Source organism: Trachinotus anak, unplaced genomic scaffold (assembly GCF_046630095.1).
Source record: "Trachinotus anak isolate AG129_WGS33_773 ecotype Australia unplaced genomic scaffold, CSIRO_AGI_Tana_v1 ptg000032l, whole genome shotgun sequence".
Classification (NCBI taxonomy): Eukaryota; Metazoa; Chordata; class Actinopteri; order Carangiformes; family Carangidae; genus Trachinotus; species Trachinotus anak.
The window spans coordinates 16216932-16238734 of record NW_027273883.1 but is presented as its reverse complement, the minus strand read 5'-3'; the positions used below and the strand labels follow the sequence as shown (position 1 = coordinate 16238734).

Below are 21803 nucleotides of genomic sequence, written 5' to 3'. Positions count from 1 at the left end.
AGGAAGGGAGTGTTGGCATTTGGGTGTCACAGTGTTTTAGTAGCACTGCTGTTGTCGCAGGATGCCTCAGGACAAGCTGCAGTACTAACATAAAAGGTCAATCAGCCATTACACTTCTCCTCATCCTATTTATGTTTCGTGCTGCTTTGAAATACATTTTTTCCCTCCAGCCCCTTCTGTAATTGCAATCCATTGTCAGAAGTGGTACTTACAGCAGGGGTAGTTGAGCACCATGATGTCATCTATGGCAATGTAGCCTCGCCGCTCCCTCGAAACGGTTGCCTCAATCAAAACCTGCAAAAGTGAGGTGAACGTGAATACATAATGAACAGATTTAATTCATAACCACGGCAGTAGAAGCATATGTAACTAACCTAATGCGCTCAAAGCTGAAGTGTACAAGCAAATTTCCAAAGAACATTGAGGGCTGTGTGGATTCTCTTGCTCTTGTTCTCTTTTTGGTGACAGATGCATTAATTACAAACAAGCCCATCAGCACATCATTGCACATCTGCTGACCCAAAACAAGAAGACAGACAATGAGGAAGATAGAAGTGTAAAAATAAAGAGATAGATAATTTTGCCTCAGTCCGCAGGGCCAAGACAAATAATAGCTTTGTCAGGAAGCACACAGTGTGGCACCTGAGTCATGAGTCCCATTCTACATTCAGGGCGCAGGCTGCCGTGGTGCCATAACAGAAGATAATACAACTTGCACAGGGCCACAAGACTCAAGGGAGGACAAACATCCATATTGTCCTATGGAACAATAAGCTAGATGAGCGGTGGGCTCTCATGAAACCTAATCAATATCAAATCACCATCCTCAGTAATAGTGAGAGAGTTATGAGACACAGGGGTGATGTTTGCTTTTGCTGCACCAAGGACAGTCTTCCCTTCCACACGTTTGATCGAAGGCCAGCTTTGAGTTATTGTTTCTCATAATCCTCTGACCGAATGATTACAACATGGTTCCTATCACTGGTTCTTCATTTTTACTGAAGCCACCGCACGCACACACACGCACACACACACACACACACACACACACACACACACACACACACACACACACTTACTGTACAAACATACACAAACTATCTTATATCCTTGAAGCCACTTTAAATGTGTGTCTGATGTTTATGTTTTATATATGAATATTGAGTTTTCCTGCAGATACGAAAACTATATATTTCTTTCTTTTAACATGGAAGTTCATTCTTAACTTTTGAGATGGGGGTTTTAGTTTGTCCAAAGATTTTACCCACATCTCATGGTCAGTAAATGGAGTTTTTTAAATCATAATTTATGAGGTGATGATGTGGTTGAAAGCTGTGGAAAATGATAGACCTTGAGTAGAAATACTTTTTTCACAGTCTTTCTCAATGGAGAGTTGTTTTTTTTTGTTTCCCCGAGAAAGCTAGTAAGTGGACCTTCAGTTAATTTTTTGTTTGTTTGGTTTTTCCATGTTTTGTGATTTGAGGAATATAGTAATATAATTTTTCTACAAAACCCTTTTAACCAAAATAAACTTAAATGAAATTTAAGTCATTTTTCAACTGCATCAGTCATTGCTAAATTACATCAAATACCATTTAACCAATGATTTTTTGTGTTGTGCAGCTATAGTATGGCACCAATGGTATTGGTGGAAAATTTTGATACCTATAAGTTTCTTTACAAGAATGATTCTTCATGAAAACCTCAATTTGAGGACGTCTTCTTTAAAATCCTTTTTCTTTTTAACAAAATAAGATGAAATTCAACAGTGTTTACTAACTATTTCTTTGAAACATTATTATCAACATTATTATTTAAGTTATGAAACACCTCATTAAAAAAGTAAGCAAGACTAATAATCTGACCAAATTCAGTGTCAACTGCTGGTATCACAAAGTTTTTGATACACTTTGCTGAAGTTACATTCAAGTTAAAAACCCAACTCAGTATGACACCCAGATTATCTTCACCACCACAGCCCAGTTGTGTCTACACACCTAAACAACATCTGCACAATCTCTGACCCAAATTCCAGCCCTCCACACGCAGCAGCACAAATATAGTCCACCTCCCTGGACTTGGAAAGGAAGCCCTCTGATTATGGCAACAATTGGTGTGACAATATCCCAGGCCATGCATGACCCCTGAAGGCACCTCCACAGACAACACTGTGATGGGATGTGAGGAGATTGGGGTCATCTAAAAAACTCCAGACAGAATAAGGTGCAGAGAGCCAGGTGCACAGGCTAGAAGCTAACAAAAGGAGAGGTGAAAGGGAAAGCAGTAGGAAAGGTTGGGTCTGGCTGCTGGGTCTCGGAGCTGGAGAGTGACCCTCCTCTGTCTATATGGCTGCTCTCCTCTGGCTCAGGGAGGAACACTGAGGCTAATCTCCTTCTGCCAGAGTCAATTTTCCTGTTTGTTCCCAGACACTGCTGGAACATGAGCTGAAAGATGCCACCGCTTTTAAAAAATGGAAACCATCATTTCCCGTTTTCATCATTTCCACTTTTTTTCAGCTGGTCTATTTTCTTAAAAGCCTGTGCAGGATAATCTTTTGTGATTTAATTCCTTCTATGTTTCAATTTTTCATTGTCTTTATTTATCTCACTGCACATTTTCTTCCTTCCCATTATTTTGCGCACCTGCCTAATTATACAATATTTACAGCAATGATTAAAGCACAGTATGCTACAATATATTGAGAGCACACATTGCCATGCCATTAGACTAACATTAAAATTAGCTAGAAAGCACTGATGAGGCTTAATGGCACACAAGGAAGTGGAAAAAAAAATTCTTGAAAGTCTAACTGAAGGTGTTATTACTCTCTGTTGAACTAAAGCACTCAATAACAGATTGATTGCTGGTTAATCCTCAGTCTTCTTAGCCATTAGGATTGGTGATTATTAAGAGGGAGCATTCAGAGCATTTGTTTCAATAAACAACCTTCCCAGATTTTCATTGAAAGCCACTTTCCCAATGAAACTTTCCATATGCCTGTGCTTTATCCTAATGAGTGCTCACTTTACTTTGAAAAGATAAAATGTAGGAATCAGCTCGAGAGAAAAAATAAAAGTGTGACACCCAGTGATTTACAACAGATATAAAATGCATATTAGGAGAACATATTACATTATCCTGTAATATTGGCTTTTAGAAGCAGCTGAAATGTATACAAATCAAGAAACAATTTATCTAGCCCCATAAACCAGCTTCCACCTTTCCACTATGGCCAGGAGACACCATTAGACACAGAGAGCTTTCACTCACCATTAGATGCAGTTATAGATAAATAACCCCTCTAAATATTCACAGAGAAAAAGGTCACATGTTGAAGTGAATAACAGTCTGTGTCTGAGAATACTGTGTAAGTGTTAGGAATCCCAATTCGCTGTCTACAGTATTTCACAAAACCCTTTCCCATAGCCATGGGCTCAGCTTGGAGGACTCAGCAGGCTGCAGTGGGGAAGATATTGTCAGACAAAGCGGAGACATGAGGCTTCTTATTTACAAGTCTTTGATGTGTCTCCTACTGCTAACTTGCTCCCTTTTTTTAAGAAATAATGAGTCTAATAAGTAAACAAGATGTTGTCATGGGGAAAGCCTTGAAGTGGGCTCGTCTGGTTCGAGAGGTCAAGTAAAACTAGATGTGTACAATATATTCCAATCCAATCATAGAGGTTGTGTTTAAATAATTCAACCTTTGGGAAATACGCTGATTTGTATTCTTTCCAAGACTGAGATGAGAAGATCGATTGCAATTAGCCTGGACTAACAAAAAGACTGGAAGCAGGGTGAAACAACTAGGTTCTGGCTCTGCCTGGAAGTTAAAAAACAATCAGTGTAAAAGCAGTCTAAAGCTCACTAATTACCACATCATATCTCCTTTTTCAGAAAACACTGCCTAGCAACCTCAGCGTGACAGCAAGAGTGCAGGAAGTCACTGCTCTCAGTCAACTGATGGCATTGCACATAACCCCCTGAGCATTTTTCAGAAAAGCAAGTTACATGTGAATTAGTGAGCTATAAAGGTGTTGGAAAGGTACGTTTTTACATTAGGACAGAGCCAGGCCAGCAGTTTCCCCTTGTTTCCAGTCTTTATGCTAAAGTAAGCTAACTGGCTCCTGGCTCTAGCGGGTTAGGGTTAGATGTTATAAATAACGGTGGAGGTTAGAATGTAGGGTTTGCACACAAACAGCAAAGTAAAAATGGCATTTTGAGATATTAGGTTACATGCTGGAACTTTTTCTGTGGCAAACAGCAGTTGACCTGTCTGTTGTACCGTGCAGCACCCTCAGGTTGCTAGACACAGTCCGTGAGCACAGGATTTGTAGAGGTCTCCATTCAGGAATGATGGTACCAAATCTGGGCACCTCGCTGTGATGACATGACTAAGAGAGGCTGCACCCAGTCACAGTTTTTTGTGTGAAATTCACTCTTTTAGTTCTCCTAGACAGTGTATCCTTGCTGAGCTATAGCAGAGGAGTAGGCCAACTATCCATTAGCCTCTAGGCTTGTGGCTACATGTAGTTTTGAAACCTACATGCATGTTTGCACAGACCTAGAGCTGTGGATCTTGTCCCTTATGTCTTACATTCAACATCATATATACATATTGTTGGGATAGAGATATTTCATGACCAGCATGGACAAAGATGGAGCAAAGATTACATTGCAGATATAACTCTCTCAATGTATATTTATCATGACATGTGAGTATTGTATTATGAAAGACAATCCCAATGTATCTTTAAAGCAGCAACACCTGCAACAGGTAGGATGTAGTGAAATAGGCAACAAATAATACATGCAATGTTCCCAACTTTTGGAAGAACGAAAAAGTAATGAAATACTTCAGAAAAGCAAGTTTGGAGAAGATTCTGACATTTGGAAGGAGACGAAGAAGAGAGAAGAAAGTGAGAGATGGTAAATAGGGGAGGGTGACACGTCTCCGGCTCTAGTTGGCAGTCTTGGAGGGCTGGATAACATCTTTAATATTTGATAACAAGGTTCTCCAGGTAATGCAAACACTTCTACCAATAAGAGGCAAACAGAAATATGGCAATGTACACCACACATACATGACAGCTTCAATCGAGACATCTCAAGGTTATGTTCCTCTCTGAAGATTTCCAAACCAAAATCCACTGAACTCCAAATCCCAATTTCACAGCTATGATATGTGTATGTAATGCTTGTAACCTGCCGACATTAATGTAAAGGTTTCCTGGTGAGACAACAAATCGGAATTTATGGGCATGTTGAGAGTCCTGAATTAATGATAGAATCTTGAAAAAGTGCTCAAGCAAGAAAATAATTTTTCATGTCACTAGATAGGTGAACAAATAATATTGGGGTGATTTTGATTTTCAGTATATTAATCCTCTTAGTTTTGGTGATTATCAGAGAATCGCTCTGACTGTTTTTAATTACATTCCACAATGACATTTTGAAGACATAAACAGCGACTCTGAGTGCTGTAAACAAGGTATTTCATTCCATCAAAAATCGTGAAACAAGCAATCTGGAGAGTAATCTCACATCTGTATCTGTGCAGTGCAAAAGCTGCACTGACATTTTGTATCCCTGTGCTGTAGGCAGAGAACTGGGAGCTCTAATATGACCTGAAATCTAATAAGTCGGAAAAACCTGCGGATTTGAAAACCGTCTCCAAAATGATGTGTATCATCCTGGGATTTACTTTACTCAGAGACAATGATAAGAGGTGCCTATCCTCCACCTCTGCTTCAAAAGAGTGCTTTGCTAGTTTAATGACAGGGTAAATCTGGCTGCCTATCACTTAAAATCCAAAGTGATTGTATTAGACTTGTTATGGAGCTGTTATAACCAAACCCCCTGAGAATTTAAAGTCACACAAGGTGCAGATAACATGCTCTCGAACTAAAAGTCTCGAGTGAATACCAAGAGAACCAGGCTTTAGCAGACTCCCACTGTTCTGCTTTTATGTGTTAACCTATCTTTTTTCATTTCACTGTTGCTGGTTAACAACAGAGAGTAGCGAGCAGTAAGATGCTATTAAAGAAAACATTCAGCCTTACACGTCCCCAGTCACCCTTTTCTGTTTTGTCTGTGTAACAGAGAGCGGTGACGTGTTACAAGACAAGACCCTCTGTCATTCCTCATTGATGAGGGTTTTTGACTGCTGAGGGATTAGCCATGTAAGATGTGGTATATATGACTTTGTGTGGGCAGTTTCTTCAGCTTTCTTTGAAGTGAGAAGCAGCACAAGGTCAGCTGTGTTTAAGTGAAATGCGAAATAAGAGAAGAAGCAGAGGGAAAGTGTCGTTTTATTTCCCTACATGCTGTATTTAGATATGGATTATTTAATGGTGCCAATACCTGGTGACCAAATCCCGAATATTAACAAATTTAATCCAATAAATTTGCAGAATGTGTTTCTCCCCATATGCGATAAAAGCTAAGCCATTAGCAGTTTAAGCTGTTCTATTAAAAGGCTGTACTGTCAATACTAATTTAAGTGTTAGGCCCATCTTCCTCTCTTGCACTGTTTGTCCTGTCTTCAGAGTCATCTACTCCTGCTCATAATCCCATTATAAACCTCCTTTTCCTGACTGGAGCTGCTCATTGGCAGCCATGGCACATTCCTGACTCACCTATGAGCCATCGCTGTTTACTGGGATGCCTACAGGACTGTAAGACAAGAGAGCACACAACTCCACTTGGGAAAAGGAAGGGAGGACATGGAGAACAGCACAGCTGAGTACACAGGCAAACTCAACAGCACTTGAGTAAAGACAGAAAAAGACAAAGCAGAATAATACATGTTATTATCATATTCATAACTTATCTGTCCTGATGGTCCTGATGTGGTGATAGGGCAGAGTAGTGGTTGGAGAGCCTGTTTTATAACAGCTCAGCTCTCACTGTATCGATCAGCAGTAAAGCACTCCTTAGCAAGACACTCGACCATTTCCAGCTCACTCATTGCTAAACATTCAGCATAAGAGCGGCAGCTATTTAATTCATTTAATACAGGTATTGTAAAAGTAATGATTTCTACTGAAAATGCCATGAAAAAGATAAGGTGTGACTGGCCGTGGCACTGATTATAAACCTATATACACCCAAAATTACAGCAAATTGCTAGCTACACTAGCATATGTAGCTTAACAGGTTTTCCCCATTGATGATTTCTTTTAAAGGTATTTGGTTTATGTTCTCATTTTAAATACATGTCAATGACAATAAATAACACTAAAATCTCATAAAACGAAAGTAGGATTTTATTTATTTATTTTTTGGTATTTTAAGGAAATTTCAATTCATTTTAGGAAATACACCTATTCAGTTTCTTTTCTAAAATCAGAGAAGATCAACTCTATCTCATGTCTGTATCCTAAATATGAAGCACAAGATAGGAGCCAATTAGCTTACCTTAGCAGAAAGCAGAAAATAGTTGGTCTGGCTTTTTTCAATCATAAACTAAAATCACCACCTTGCTGTTGTATGTTTCCCTGTTTACGTAGAGTCACATACAATTTTATCCATTTGTGTGAAATGCTGTCATAATTGTTTTGCAAAGTTTTGAGTATTGGCAAAAAATTGTGACCTTGACCTTTGACCACCAAAATCTGATCCGTTTGTCCTTTAGCTGAAGTGAATGTTTGTGCCAAATTAGAAGGCGTTCCTTCAAGGCGTTACTGAGTTATTGTGTCCATTACGCATGTATGGAAGGACAACCTGAAATGATTATGCTACGGAGGCATAAATACTCCCCGCACCACTAAAGCTCACTAGTTGACATCGTATCTTATTTGTTTAATCCCAACAAAAAAGGTTGCCTGGCCATGGTAATGACCAGACTCCAGGAAGTCACTGAACCTAGCAAAGAATTAGTCCAGTACATAATCCTTCATAAAACCACATGCTGTTGTTTTTACTCTTTAGTTTTTGTACAAATTAAACTAATGAGGTACAAATTAGTTAATTAATGAGCTTGTGAGCTATTTTTCTCTTTGGACAAAGCCAGGATAGCTGCTTCCAGTGTTTACGCTAAACTAAGCTAATGGTTTTCTTTCACTAGCTAAATATTTAGGATGCAGATAAGAAAAGGGTCTCAGTCTTACTCTCAGCAAGAAAGAGAATATGCTTATTTCCCAAAAGGTCTTACTTTTCCTTTAAACGCACAGTATGTAACTTGTGTTGCTAGGGGTCTCTCAATCAAAACAAAAAGAAAAGATTTGGTGATGTCATGAAACATGAAACATTTGGCAACATGAGCGTAGGGGATATGACATCATTGACAGGCGACAAAATGATACATACCGTTATCAATATTAAAATTATGTATTTATTTCGGTTTGAGAATTGGAAATGTTTGGGGTAACTTAAGCTCACACAGCTCAAAAAATATTTACTATAGGTCTAGTCATTTTTAAAGATTTTAATGTGGAAAAGTTACAAATTATTACTTTAAGAACAAATCCTATGAGGCTTTGACAGTGTGCCATTTAAGACTGAGTGTTTTCCATTGATATTATGCAGAAGCAGATACCTACTTGGCTCCAAATAATATTTCTCTCTGTGGAAAATAAAAACCTCTAACACCTTGTATGTGTCCTTGTGCATAGACCACAGCAATAAAACTTTCTCAAGGATGTTTGTGTGTGAGTGTGTGTTTGTTCCTGTTAACCTAAGATAGTTTACCTTATTTTCAGATCATGTGGTGTTGGCAGAACAGTGTCATCTTACATCTAGACCCCTGTTTGTAGAAAAGACTATTATTTACACAGTGAAGGTCAGATCTTACAGGGCCAAATAGAATTTAATTAAGTTGGGGGGTGGGGTTGATAAAATGCACACTACTCAACTTAATTGCTTTTTGACAGCTCCGCAGAGTTTGCAGAAAAAAGAAATTGGATTAATAGATGGATATCCCTCGTGCTCACCTGGCTGCTCTACATACCACAGCATGAGGCACCCACAGGTGCCAGTAAATGTTTGTTTTATGTTAGGATGCAATGACATGCCATGCAGTTTGGTGGAGTCCACTAAATATGTTGTACACAAGCCTCAATGGATGAAGTCTCTACCATGTATGCCCATGTGAAACCTAGTTTGGGCCCTTGAGCATTAACTTTGGCTACATTCACAAGGGGATCAATGCTAATTAAACGCCAAATGCAAGTAATTAACACCAGCTTCACCTCCAGGCTAAAATGAGCGTTGATCAACACAGCCTTACTGTGTTTCATTTTTCAACTGTACAAGATGTCGGTCAATGAGGACTGCAGATCATCATCACAGAAATGAAACCTCTTTTGACTGTTCAACTCCTTGGCACCTGGTTTTATTAACACATCATAAAATCAGAGTCAAAGCACTACAGACCTAGAGGGTTAACAAGACACATCAGATACATCATCACATGTAAGCCAAGAATGACAAAGCCTGTACCTGGTATTCATTGGGCCAGAAAGTGCTGACAGCCAGCTCAACCTGATGCCACTGCTTTCCATGAGACCCAGATGTGTTCCACACTGGACTGCCGAGCGGACCGCCATTGACTCGCACATATGCTCTTAGGGCCCCAGGACTGTGGCCATCGCGACTGTACAGGAAGTAGCTGAACTGGACGCAGTGTGTGTCATTTTCACTCAGTGACTGCAGCAGCAGCTGAGCACGATTACCCACGGCTTGCTGGGAGGAGTTCACCAACATATAAGAGCCTGAAAGGAGCAGAAGAAATGCATCAATTATTCACAGTATTCCATGTATTTCATAGTATTCAACCAGACTTTATTGTCATTCCATATAAGTGCATGGTACATGAGAGGAACAACATTAGTTTCTCAGGTCCCAGTAATAAGGCAGTACCATTATGAAAAACTATAAAACTCCATAAAAAACTATAAATTCCATAATGAATAATTTAATAAGGAAGAAAGAATAATAATTTCATAGTATTTGGGTGATAGGTTTTGAAGCCAATCTATATATATCTTCACTGAAAGGTATCTGCTATTTAAAGCCTAAAAATACAGTTTGTATGTAGATGGAAAAATTGACCTCTCTGGAAAAAATATTGATCGATTTTGATGTGTGTTGATTAGAATGAGAAGAATGAGAATGAGAGAATTCTGCGTCATTTGAATAAAGTTCTGTGAGATTCAATATATGTTTTAATATTTCTTTTGTTTTTATGATCATACAACTATTTATACATTCATGTGATATCATTTTAGCTTACATATTCTGATAGCCCGGGTTGTCCTGTAAAAATAAAGAATATTGTATATAACTTAATTGTGCATTACAGAGTTGAGGTTATATAAGAAATATTACACAAGGAGACCAGGTAAACCAAATACTGGATTGAAAAAACAGATTGCTTAGACCTGAGCAGTTGATACTTAACATACAATGTTGTCAAAAATAGTTAAATAAACGAATAATGCTACACGATAAATAGAAGTCTTCAAATAGACCCAGTGAGCAGTGTATCACCCAAAAATCCTGATCAGAGCACCTTTAGTCACAAAAGAACAAGTCTGCTGTTAACCAGTTTTGGCAAGATGAATCCACAAGGAGAAAAATGAAAGTATTCTCCAGCAACCCACTGCTGTGCGTGTGAGTGCTTGATAACAGGAAAGAAATGTGCCCTGTTGAATTAAAAAAGACAAAGTCGGTGCTGGCTATGACACTACTTCTTGTGAATACTGGAGCGAGACACAGGGCACCAGGGAGATTTGGGAGAAAAAGCCGACAGACGGCGCAAGGGAAAGAACCGATGGCAGTTTTCCCTCTGCAAGGTGACGCCGAGGTAGGAAACAAGATTCACAAAACCCCCCAAAGCATCCTCTAATCAGGATAACATAACCCCATTGCCCTTTGCCTAGCATCTGTCTTGCCTTGAGTCTGTGCCCACTAACATGATTAGCACAACAATGTTGGGAGACCTTCCTGTGTACTCATATAATCAAGCCTGTTGTCTTTGTACTCCAAGGTCTTTCTGTTCTCAGTCAGAAATGAACCCGGGAGACCAGACAGTCACAGCCTTGGCGCCAGGTGTCCTGAAGACATTTATTCTCCACTCAGATGTAATAGCATGTGAATGCTGAATAGCCAGACGGAGAAGGAATTCTTTACATCCCACACAGTCTGGACTGCTAAATTTGGAAGCATCCGCTACAAAAGAGAGCATCTTCCCACCTTCTCAACCACTCCCCTCTCAAACATAAGTACGATGAGCTATGAGTATAGAATTCTTATTTGTCCTTCAGACACAAAGAAAAAAGCTTTTGTCTTTCTATTGGTGGGCAAAGCTCAAAACCAGACACCTGATGGAGTCATCTGGTTATTCACCAGCACCTCCCACCACTTCTGAGAGAACACTTTAAGTGCAAATAAGACAAAACATCCTAATCACAGGCTGATGTTTTACATAATGAGATTGAGATTCACAACCCTTAACTCCAAGCTATAAAGAAAGTTAAACTGAGGGCCACAGAGAAGTCGGGATGGTCATTATCCAGAGGCTAGAGCGCAGCCTTTGCTGCAAAGCCCCATTGCCCTCCAGCCCACTGTCAACAGCCTCTGATTTGTGTCTTGTCCTGAGCTGGGGATCTCAGCACTCTCATTTCGCTTTGCTTAATTAGATCTTTCAGAATCCGTCTCCTCTCCTGCGCCCTCCACTGCCACAGGGGACTCATAAAATAATAGCAAAGGGCTGAAGAGCTGCAGCCGTACTGTCCTCACTGCTGGTTATATCCTGGATGTGTGCCCTTTGTTTTATATATAGACATTATTAACACCTTTGTGTTGACTCTGCAAGTTATTATAATGTCACATGAGGACACACAAACTGCCCTTTAACCCTCCTTTGAGATTCAGATCGAAGATAGGTGAAGTCACATAATTAATGAGATGTTCTAAGTGAGTGCATATGATGTATGAAAATATCTATGAATTAAACATTGTGATGAATTGAACTGAGGTCCTGGATACAAAGGGTAGTCAAAGCCTAAAATGCACTTGTTCTATAATAAAATAACTGTAAAAACTTTCCTTGTAATTCACGTAGTTTATTCCCAGTTTATTCCTTTTTGTTTTCTTTTTTTGTTGTTGGTAATTCCCCTATCTGATGTTCTAAAGAGTCATCATTTTCATTTTCAGTTAATGTTTTCATTATTTGATTGAATACATTACATTTTAGAGATATTTTAGTTAATAAAACATGAAAAAAATTCACATCACAATTTCGCAAAGCTCTTTAGATTGTTTTTTTTTCTCCAAATCCCAAAGATAATTTTTTACATTTCGGCAAATGTATTTCTTTTTAATAAATGACTTAAATGGCTCTTTTTTTTTTTTCTACTACAGTTGGTGATTAATATTCTCATAACAAATTAATCAACTGATTGTTTCAAGACTCTGTCTGTTTATGAATTTAATCTATTCAGGTATTGATTTAATTTCTGCTGTGAACCTTTGTGAGCTTTTGTGAACTATATTATCTGAACTTGGTAAAAAGAAAGCCTTAGATAAGATACAAATATTTCAACATGTTATTACATCTAAGCAGACCTAGGGGAGGACAAGAGAAGGAAAACTTCTATGTACTTATTGTGAAGGAGATTTTTCTCACTCCAGTGTTCCCTCAACCCTCAAATTGTTAGACATTTATTTTGCCACGGCTATCCTACATAGCTAGGGTACCTAGGGTCTTATTGATAAGGGGGTACACAGAAAGCATAGACTTAGTAATATTGTTCAAATGTAGTTGTTTTTGAGGATGAGCCAAGTAGGGAAAAGGACAAGACACATATAGGTTTCCAATAGCGTCTTCGCACACAATTGTTTAGGACAGAGTTTAACCTTATATGGAGTAAGAGGTGGTAAAATGTTGCAACCATGTGGTACCTTTTATTATTAATTATTATTTTTTGGGCATTTTGACTTTATTTACAGGACAGCGGAAAAGGGACAGAGAGTAGGGGAATGACAGGCAGCAGAGAGTCTGGCCAGTCAGGGGTCGAACAAGGCTCAGAGTGTTTGCACCCACATGGCATGACCCTAACCATTCCGCTATCAGGTCGCTCCAACCATGTGTTACCTTTGAATGTTTACCCATTGTCAAACAAGGCATCTTCAGCACTTGGTGTGGCACGACTATGGTTCACTTGCTATCATTGTACTGCTCATCACTTCCACTGAAGTGTGTCAGTTTGCAATAAATATTAATATAATATCATCATCATCATCGTGTTTTCTTCAGCTCACAGGAATTTCAATCACACTTATTTCAACATGTTCCTCTCTGACAGTGTGGCATGGCAGTAGTTTAGAGGATGATGGTGCAAGAAAAGTCGTTCAGCTCTGGCATGCTGCCCAACCTCCTCTACCACAACTATAGGTTACAGCACAGCATGATTGCAGGGCCCTGTGGAAGCACAGAAATGACAAAGGGAGAATAAAACCCACTCAATTTCCTGTCAGTAAATGATGTGTCAAGACAAACATGGATTCTGATAAAAGAGCAAAAGAAAGAAGACCTTGCCGAGGTCAAATGATCACCTGTGAAGTGGTCCGACACAGAAAATGTGTGCTTCAATGATGAACTAGTCAATAATAACCTGAAGGCCAGTTTATTTTTACCTTGAGATGGGGACACATTGAATAGCAGCTTCAGAAGAAGCTGGGGAGATGAAGAAGCTTTCAACATGTCATTCTCTGGAAGTAAAGAAGAGGTCAGAGAGATACTCACTGCATGGCCCACACAAAGAAATGACGCTGCTTCTGCCACTGACAGAATTCTGTGGATTTGTCTGGAAAGTACTCCATGACTAGACATTGCCAGCCTTTATGATCATCGACTGCCTGATTGTACACTTTCACTGTAACCTTCAGTATGTCATCAGCACTTAAGCCTTCACAGGTTTGTGAAGCAGGAGATTTCTGACAGACTTTTTGTTTTTCTACGTGAAGTCATTATCAGCTCCAGCCTGCAATATGTTTCATTAAGCTCGTCTATAACAGAGCTTAACAAATTTAAAAATGTAATAACATCATACTGTAACATGTTGCTTTGTAGATTGATGTAACCTATAACACAAAGTGTAAAAGGGATGTGTTGCCGTTACTGAAGGCAATATCCATTTAACTCAAATAGAGGATATTGTTGATATTCTTCCTCCTCTTCTTCTTGCTGACTACAGAATGTAACACTCTACTACTTGTACCTTTCATGGTGTAAAGATATTTTCATCAAACATTTTGGGAAAAAATGATGCCACACAGCTGATTTCCTGCATATTTAAAAACTCCTTTCAAAGCACCCAAACTGCTCTCACCAAGGTCACCAAAACTTGTTTTGCTTGCTGCACACTCTAAGCACTTTAATTAGATTTTTTCTTGATTTAATATCTGGCTTTGACATGGTTGGTCACTCTATTTTAGTTGGCAGGATGTAAAAAAAACAAAACAAACAAACAAAAAAAAGAAGCTCAGCATTATGGACCGAGAGTTTCCTACTGTGTTGATAGAAGCCTTTTTCATTGTTCTTGGGGTTTTCTTCCACTGTGGCGTTCCTCATGGATGATTATTAGAGCCACTGTTATTTCCTGTCTATATGCTGCCACTGGCCCACATTAACATTTCAGAGACTAGTCACTAACCACAACTTGCCCATTTATTATTAAATATAAAATAAACAGTTCGTAATTTTCCTGTTTTACTCTGCCTCCTCTTCTGTTTTTCATGTTTGTATTTTTTTAAAAGCGAATGCTGGAAAATGAATCAAACTAATCAAACTGCAGTGTTTAGTGCTACAATACATATCCCACACACACACACACACACACACACACACACACACTCACATACTGACTCACACACACACACACACACACACACACAGGACAGCATTTTTCATGAATTACACCCCAAAGCACTGTGAAATCTGATAAAGTTCCATCCATCCATTGATGCCCCTCCCAAGGGCGAAAGAACATCCATAACAAGATTAGGAGTGATCCAGCACATCATAATTCATACAGAGCACTGCTGGACTACAACCTGGTCATAGGCTGGAGGTGACACTATCTGTGGCAAACCACAACAGACAAAGGACGAAAGGATGATGAACAGAGGAAGGGGTTTGGGTCTTGCAGCATTGATACATTAGGTTAGGTCACAAACATGGAGTCAGGAAAACACAAAAAAGGAAAGTGCAAATAAGATGCAGAAGTGTTAGCATGGGAGATGGTAAAAATAAAACAGGGGAAACAACATCAAAGTAGAGCAGATGCCTAGAGCATACTTTTTCTGTTTCACTCTTAACCAAGCCGTTCTCTGTGTGACCCATTCAGCAAAGCTTTGTTCCTCTGACATCCAAGGCCAGAATCCACATAATCTTAAATACAGCAGAACCTAGAGAGACCAGAGGTCCGAATATAATGGGATGAATGCCTGTGTTATGGTTTAAGATCTGTCCTTGATGCTGCTTGCTGTGCCATCACTGTTAGTCTGAACCCCGACCAGCTCTCACAGCTCAGCTTTGACGTTCGTCATTTCACCAGGTGCCTTCAATCTGCCCTGTACTCTCCTCTGAGAAGGTCGTGTGGGATTTCAGACTCAATCTCTGAGTGTGCAATTACCCCAAACTGTATATTTGCTGCTGTCCACAATAACCTTCAGCACAAATTAATAAGTAAATAAATAAATTAAGTGCTAAATTGGGGAAAGAGTGGAGCTCTGGCCATTGGCCTTAAAGGCAAATTAGTGCTGTCATTTCCCTGATGTCTGGTCTCTCTCTGAGAAAAACAGCTCACAAATGTAAAATTGGCCCATCATGCAGTGAAATTGTTCACATAGCAATGACAGCTTTCAGGAGAAGACACTGCGATCAGACATAAACGCCTTGTCACTAACATTAGAAGTTAAAGTGTTTATTACCCATAACTAAATGACAAATAAAATTATTTTGTGATTCTTTTTTTGTGTTTTTTCTTCCTCTCTGACCTTGGAGCCTGGAGTTATAAAAGACACATAGAGGCTCTGATATAACGAAACCCACTGAGAGGATAGACAAATCCTCTTCTTAAAGGAACACACATTTATCATGTTTTATCTTGTTTTCTACTGCTGCTGGTGTCTGAGAATTAACACACATAATTTTGTCGTATGCCTACAATGACAATGAAAGTGTCTCTTCTACAGCGACAAAGCAATAATACGACATCATAGAGACTTAATCAACTTACAGCAATGACATGCAATGACAGCGCTCGTCTTAGAAGGCTGAGGCTGACTTTACACTCAAAAAGAAAAGCACCACCAAAGCCTCCACTAAACATGCAGCAGTCATTGTACCAAAGTGTTTCCACTTTTTAATCCACAAGTGAGAAATATTTAAAATTTTTTATTCTTATTCCTACACTCCTACATGAATGTGACAACTGCTCAATTGTGTTGAAGGAATTCTTAAATATCAAAGCTGCTATATGCAAAATTTTTGTAACACCAAAACATTAAATCAGACAATGTGAAACCAGTCCTTTCATCTAACTCTCAGTAACAAAGCAAAAATTCAGATTAAACTACTCAATATTACCCAGTGTTGGGTTTACAGCTTGTTTCCAGAAAACAGAAAACAGGCCAGAAAAAAATATCAGTTAAAGCAGCTTTTAAATCCATTTAATTTTGCAGAAGAACAGATAAATGCAGGAAGTTACAAAAGCAACAAATATAATCTGCATTCAAATCTTGAATATTGATTTACTGCATTCACATAGAGTAAATCAAATATGAATGCCATATTTAAATGTTTTTAAATTCGAACCTGACATTTACGGCAACAGATCACATGCCTCCTAAAACACACGCACACCATGATGTTAGACAAGTGAAAACGTCAGCATTGGATGCGCAGGAGCCTTCTCCATGGCAGCTGGATCAATACAGCAGCTACCAGCTTTGCATCAGGTCATGAAGGACTGGCAGGTTTACCATTGCCAAGGTTGACACACCACCTCAAGTGCGGAACCTAATCTCATTTTCAACCCCTACTCGGTCTATAATTCACAGCTCCACCTCTGTCATACTCATTCTCCACCATTCATATCATTTTTCATTATCACCGACGTCATCCATCAAGCAGCGTCTCTCTCTCTCTTTCTCCAACAACCTTAAAATATTCAAAGCAGTGCACAGTAGGTATTGACATTTTCTGTTCTTTGAAACAATCTGTCCCTCTGGCTGTGGTATTTTTCATTGACCAAAGATCAATATCAAATGACATCTCCTCTGTCTTTCACTTCTAAATGTTAATAATGGAACAGTATTCACTTCATCAACTTATTGCTTTTCATCTGTGCACAGTCAATCTAATTTGGAGGACTTTAAAGGATTCATAATCATCTATGCCCCATGTCCTCATTTTACAACTTCATTGTTCTCCAAAGCCCTAATTTTAAATGCAAAAACAGACCGAAAGGTGACAGGAACTGAAGTATTAAATTAGATGGTACAGCACCACAGGGCACTCTTAACCTTTTTCCACTGTTTTTCCTTTGTCTATACTCTTAACAACTCATCCCCAATTTCTCCTCTTAACGCCATTTTATCCTCTCACTTTGAGCTGTGACTGGTTTCTCTGCAGGTCTTTATCACCTCAAGTAGAGGGCCAGTAGACCATTATCCACACCTCTGGGGACAACCTGGTGCACACAGGGTAGAAATGGAGAGTGGGAAAGTAGGAAGCCAGCTCAGGACTGATGTTCAAGCAGAAAGTAAATGAAATACAAGCAGTGCTATTGTGGAAGAAGCTTGTGCCCTCCGGCGTTTGAGAAAGATAAGGCAACGTCAGCAAGTGTTGTTGTCTTCTTTCCAAGGAGAGGGAGGAGAAGGAAAGGTACATTTTCTCAACAGTCCGCTTGCGCTGACCTTTTGAATTGTCCTCTGGGCAGTTAGGGATCAACTGCCACATTTGTCCAGGAGAGAGGCAGCTGAGTGGAAACATGAGGAAAAAATTGAGGAAGGGAGGAAGATGAACACTTTTTATATGTCTCAGTCTATTTGTCTTAACGCATTACAACAAAAAGGCTCTCAGTTGTTCTGTGACTGTACAGAGGAGGAAGAAAGGTGCACACACTGATGGTAAGATAACTTCCCTGTTCACTCATTCACTACACATACAGTTAACAGACACTCTTGTAAATGCTTTAGTTAAGTAACTTCAGATTCTAGACATTTGACACTGAATCATTGTCATTTTGTGCCATAACTGACAGTTATGTCACACACCTGTGATTAGCACTACATCCTCAGTGCTAATCAGTAAGTTGTAGTCCTGCATTCTCTCAGCACTGCATGGCGTATGGCTGACCATCCATGCTGTTAGCTAAACCTTATGTAAGTCGGAATAATAACAACTGACACTGAGACTACTTATTTCTAAGTCTTAGAAAAACCAACACAGAAATGGTTCAGGATTAACAAATAATAGTCCCTGTGCCTGCACAGGTGACTGTCACACCAGCTAGCCATCCAGACCACAGATAGAGGTGGTGTCTGTTGCAGTCTTTGGAAAAAAAACCTAAAGAAAATTGTTCTCACACTGGACCAGATCTTCACCATATGACTGAAATTAGTAACTCATTAAAACAGATTAGTTCAGCTTTAACTGCCAGAAATGCAAATGAATAGAATAATTGCAAATTTGTCCTTTAATGTATTCTGGACTGTTAAAATTCATAAGATTCCCTAAAAACGGAGCAGTTAGACACTGATGAGCTGGAACTGTGCTGTTCGGAGTGATTTGTAGAGAGCGTCTTGCAGCAGAGGTACTCCACCTACAGAAGCCCAGAATATTGTGCAGAAAACACTTGGAATATTTGGTTAAATTGAGTATATCTCACAGTGAAAATAAAATATGACTTGGATAATCACTGTTCATAGTTTGACAGTGTAATTCAACAAATTTAACAAATATATAGAGAAGTTCATACTTGATTTCCATCTCCTTGCTGAGTTTACAGGCACTTGCTACCTGCAGCCCACACTTACACACAGCAGCATGTTGTTACACAGTGTGTTCCATATCAGTGTGTGTGCACACCCGTCAACAAGGATAAGATCACCCCTGGGGCTCTAAAGGTTGGTCGGGAGTGTAATCAACCATGTGGTCAGGCTATAACCTCTATTGCAGACAGACAAACTAGATAACCAAGAGGCCCTAATTAATTTTGTCTCGATTCGGTCTGTAAGAAAAAAAAATTTATATCTCTCCAATGAGCCATGTATCACCATTAGCAGCCTGGTCAAAGTGCAAGCCCACACCGCTGTTCTGCAGAATGAACATGTCATAGGGCCCTCCAGGCCAGCAAGAAACTGCATACAGCAGATTGAGACTGGCATCATAAATAAACTGCAAGATAATCAGAAGGGAAGTGTTTGTAACTGAGATATGGAAAGACTATCTATATAAGAGATAGCATTCTGATGTGCATCTTCATTGCTCCAATGGCACTTTGCAGGACAGCAATCACCTGCAAATGTCTCTCTTATTTGCATCTGTGCTACGCTATGATAAGGGAATTTGATGCATCACGGTGTGCAGCCAACGGACGGCGGGCTCCCTCTGGAACATACCGGAGGCCAGGGAGCTGAGAAAGGACACGGTCTGAACATGTGGAGAAAGAAGATGGGACCTTGTTGTCGTCTTGCTCAAACTGTGGCCCCGGGGCATTGTAGATGCCCATAAACCTCACCCCCTAGCACTCAGCAGCACTTTATCAGCCAGTCATCACCCTCAGAGAGCACATCACACGGCTCTGAAAGACATGCTTTCTCCCTATAACACAATTAGCCTAGGGCTTTCATAACAGCAAATACAATACTGATAAGTGCTGCGCTTCACTGTGGGTTCATAGGTCATTTTATCTCACCATCCATCACAAACAACAGACAGGCTGTTCTCTCCATTAGGTAAGTGAAATATATGTATCAGTTAAATAGCTCAAATATAACGATAGCCTGTTTAGGCCTAAATTATATCAAGGCATCGTTTGTAGTTAAAAAGCTCAGTAACCACTTAACTTTGTGAAATGTGTCATCCCAGACACACAGAATTAAACCTGTATCTTCTCGCCTACTCTTTGTCCTCACACAAAACCCCAAGTACAGAGACTCTATTCGTGCTTCAAAAAAAGAAAGAAGAAGAAATGAAGATGAATGGTGAAATGTTTGCGGAGATGTTTGTAAATTAATATTTGCATAATATCAAATTATATGCATGTTAGAGTAATTGCTGAACATATGTTCTTACGTAACTCAGGTGCAACATTATAGCTCGAGACAATACACATATGGCTCTGCATGGCTGTCCTACTTTTAACGCCTACAGGGCATTCACACATTCCTCTGTAAAGCTTGCCCGTTTAGTTTCACTGCAGCATCCAGGCCTTGAGGGTTTCATCCCAGTTAGCTGCTCCCCTGAGCGACACTGCCTGGACAGAGGAGAGGAAACACATTGTCCTCTGTCATGAGAGTGCAACTGTATGCTAAGCTGAATTTTCTGTTTCCTTAATTGTTGAATGAGTATAAGTTTAATGTTCCATGTACAGATCCAGCTGACCTTCTCTGCTGGGATACTTAAGAAATTATTTTGGCCTGAGACTTGACCTACTCTTTGTCCTGCCTCTCAACAGCCCAGAAGGAGGATGAAATAGAATGAATTAATGGGGCTTCATTAATTCATTACCTGTATGCTGCCTCTAACTGAAGAGCTAAATTTAACATTGCTGCAAAGGAAAGACGACCTGCCTGATGTGTTTCCTCCTCTTTTTTGATATATTTTGGGGTAATTCTTACCCCGCAAAGCACTAAAAAGGGTTAAAGAGGTGAAGAAAATGAATGAGGGAATAAATAAATAAATGAATGAATGAATGGGTATTTCTTTTTTAAGGATGGCACTGCAAATCACACCAGGTAATGAGACCTGAAACTGATTTTTTTTTTCTCACAGGACACAGGAAAGAGGCAGAGCAGCTTTGTTTCTGTGACAGACAATCAAGCGATCCAGGCTAGTTTACTGATTAGATTTTCATTAGCTCCTTGTTATCAATGACTGATCACATTAACATGTCAGCATGGCGACATGGCCCTGTGGTAAACTGAGAGGCTTCCAGGGATGGAGGGGGCAGCTGCATAATAACACACACCATGGTTTGGTCATCTGTCTTGACATGAAGCTAATGAGCTAGTCACGAGAGGAAATGAATGGCAGTTGGCAAATGCTGACATGCATAAGAATTATTTATTGTATGACAGGCAAACAGAATTGTCATATTCCATGTACTTGAAAGATATTTGTCGTTTCTAAAGCCGCACTCAAAGTCAACATTGTAGTGATTTAATTGTATGGCTGTAGGCACACTATATCCCAGGATATTAGAGTCAACAGTGATAAATCAGCATAATAAGCCATTCAAGCAAAACAACCCTACATACGATCTGCTCTCTTCACGCAAACACACACACACACACACACACACACACACACAAATACACCTAATCTTGAAATTCGTGTCACAGTGTTGTCAACAGCTGCAGCTTAAATGGCCTTCAGCATGCTTTTTAGTAATTACTCGGCTTGTTTTAAAGAGCCTTCACCAGCGCCATCAGCAAAGTTGTCCACCCACACCATCCCTCCCAAAACACTTAGGTCCCAATAAACTCTGCCATCTTTTCCCCTGGTGGATGTTAACACAGTTACAGTGCTCCAATAATGACAAAGCATCTCTCCGGCTCTGCAGATTTGT

General features: G+C 39.6%; 1 protein-coding gene across 4 annotated transcripts in view; it reads right to left on the bottom strand.

Annotated features, from left to right (window-relative positions):
* The window catches only part of ptprub (protein tyrosine phosphatase receptor type Ub), a 150817-nt gene that overhangs the window by 64121 nt on the left and 64893 nt on the right, over positions 1-21803 (bottom strand). For all 4 annotated transcript variants that reach the window (XM_071469198.1, XM_071469199.1, XM_071469200.1 and 1 more), the window contains exons 3-4: positions 9439-9710; positions 213-294 (exon numbers count right to left, since the gene is read on the bottom strand). In XM_071469198.1, coding sequence (XP_071325299.1) covers positions 213-294; positions 9439-9710 — 354 coding nt within the window. The remainder of the gene's footprint in view (positions 1-212; positions 295-9438; positions 9711-21803) is intronic.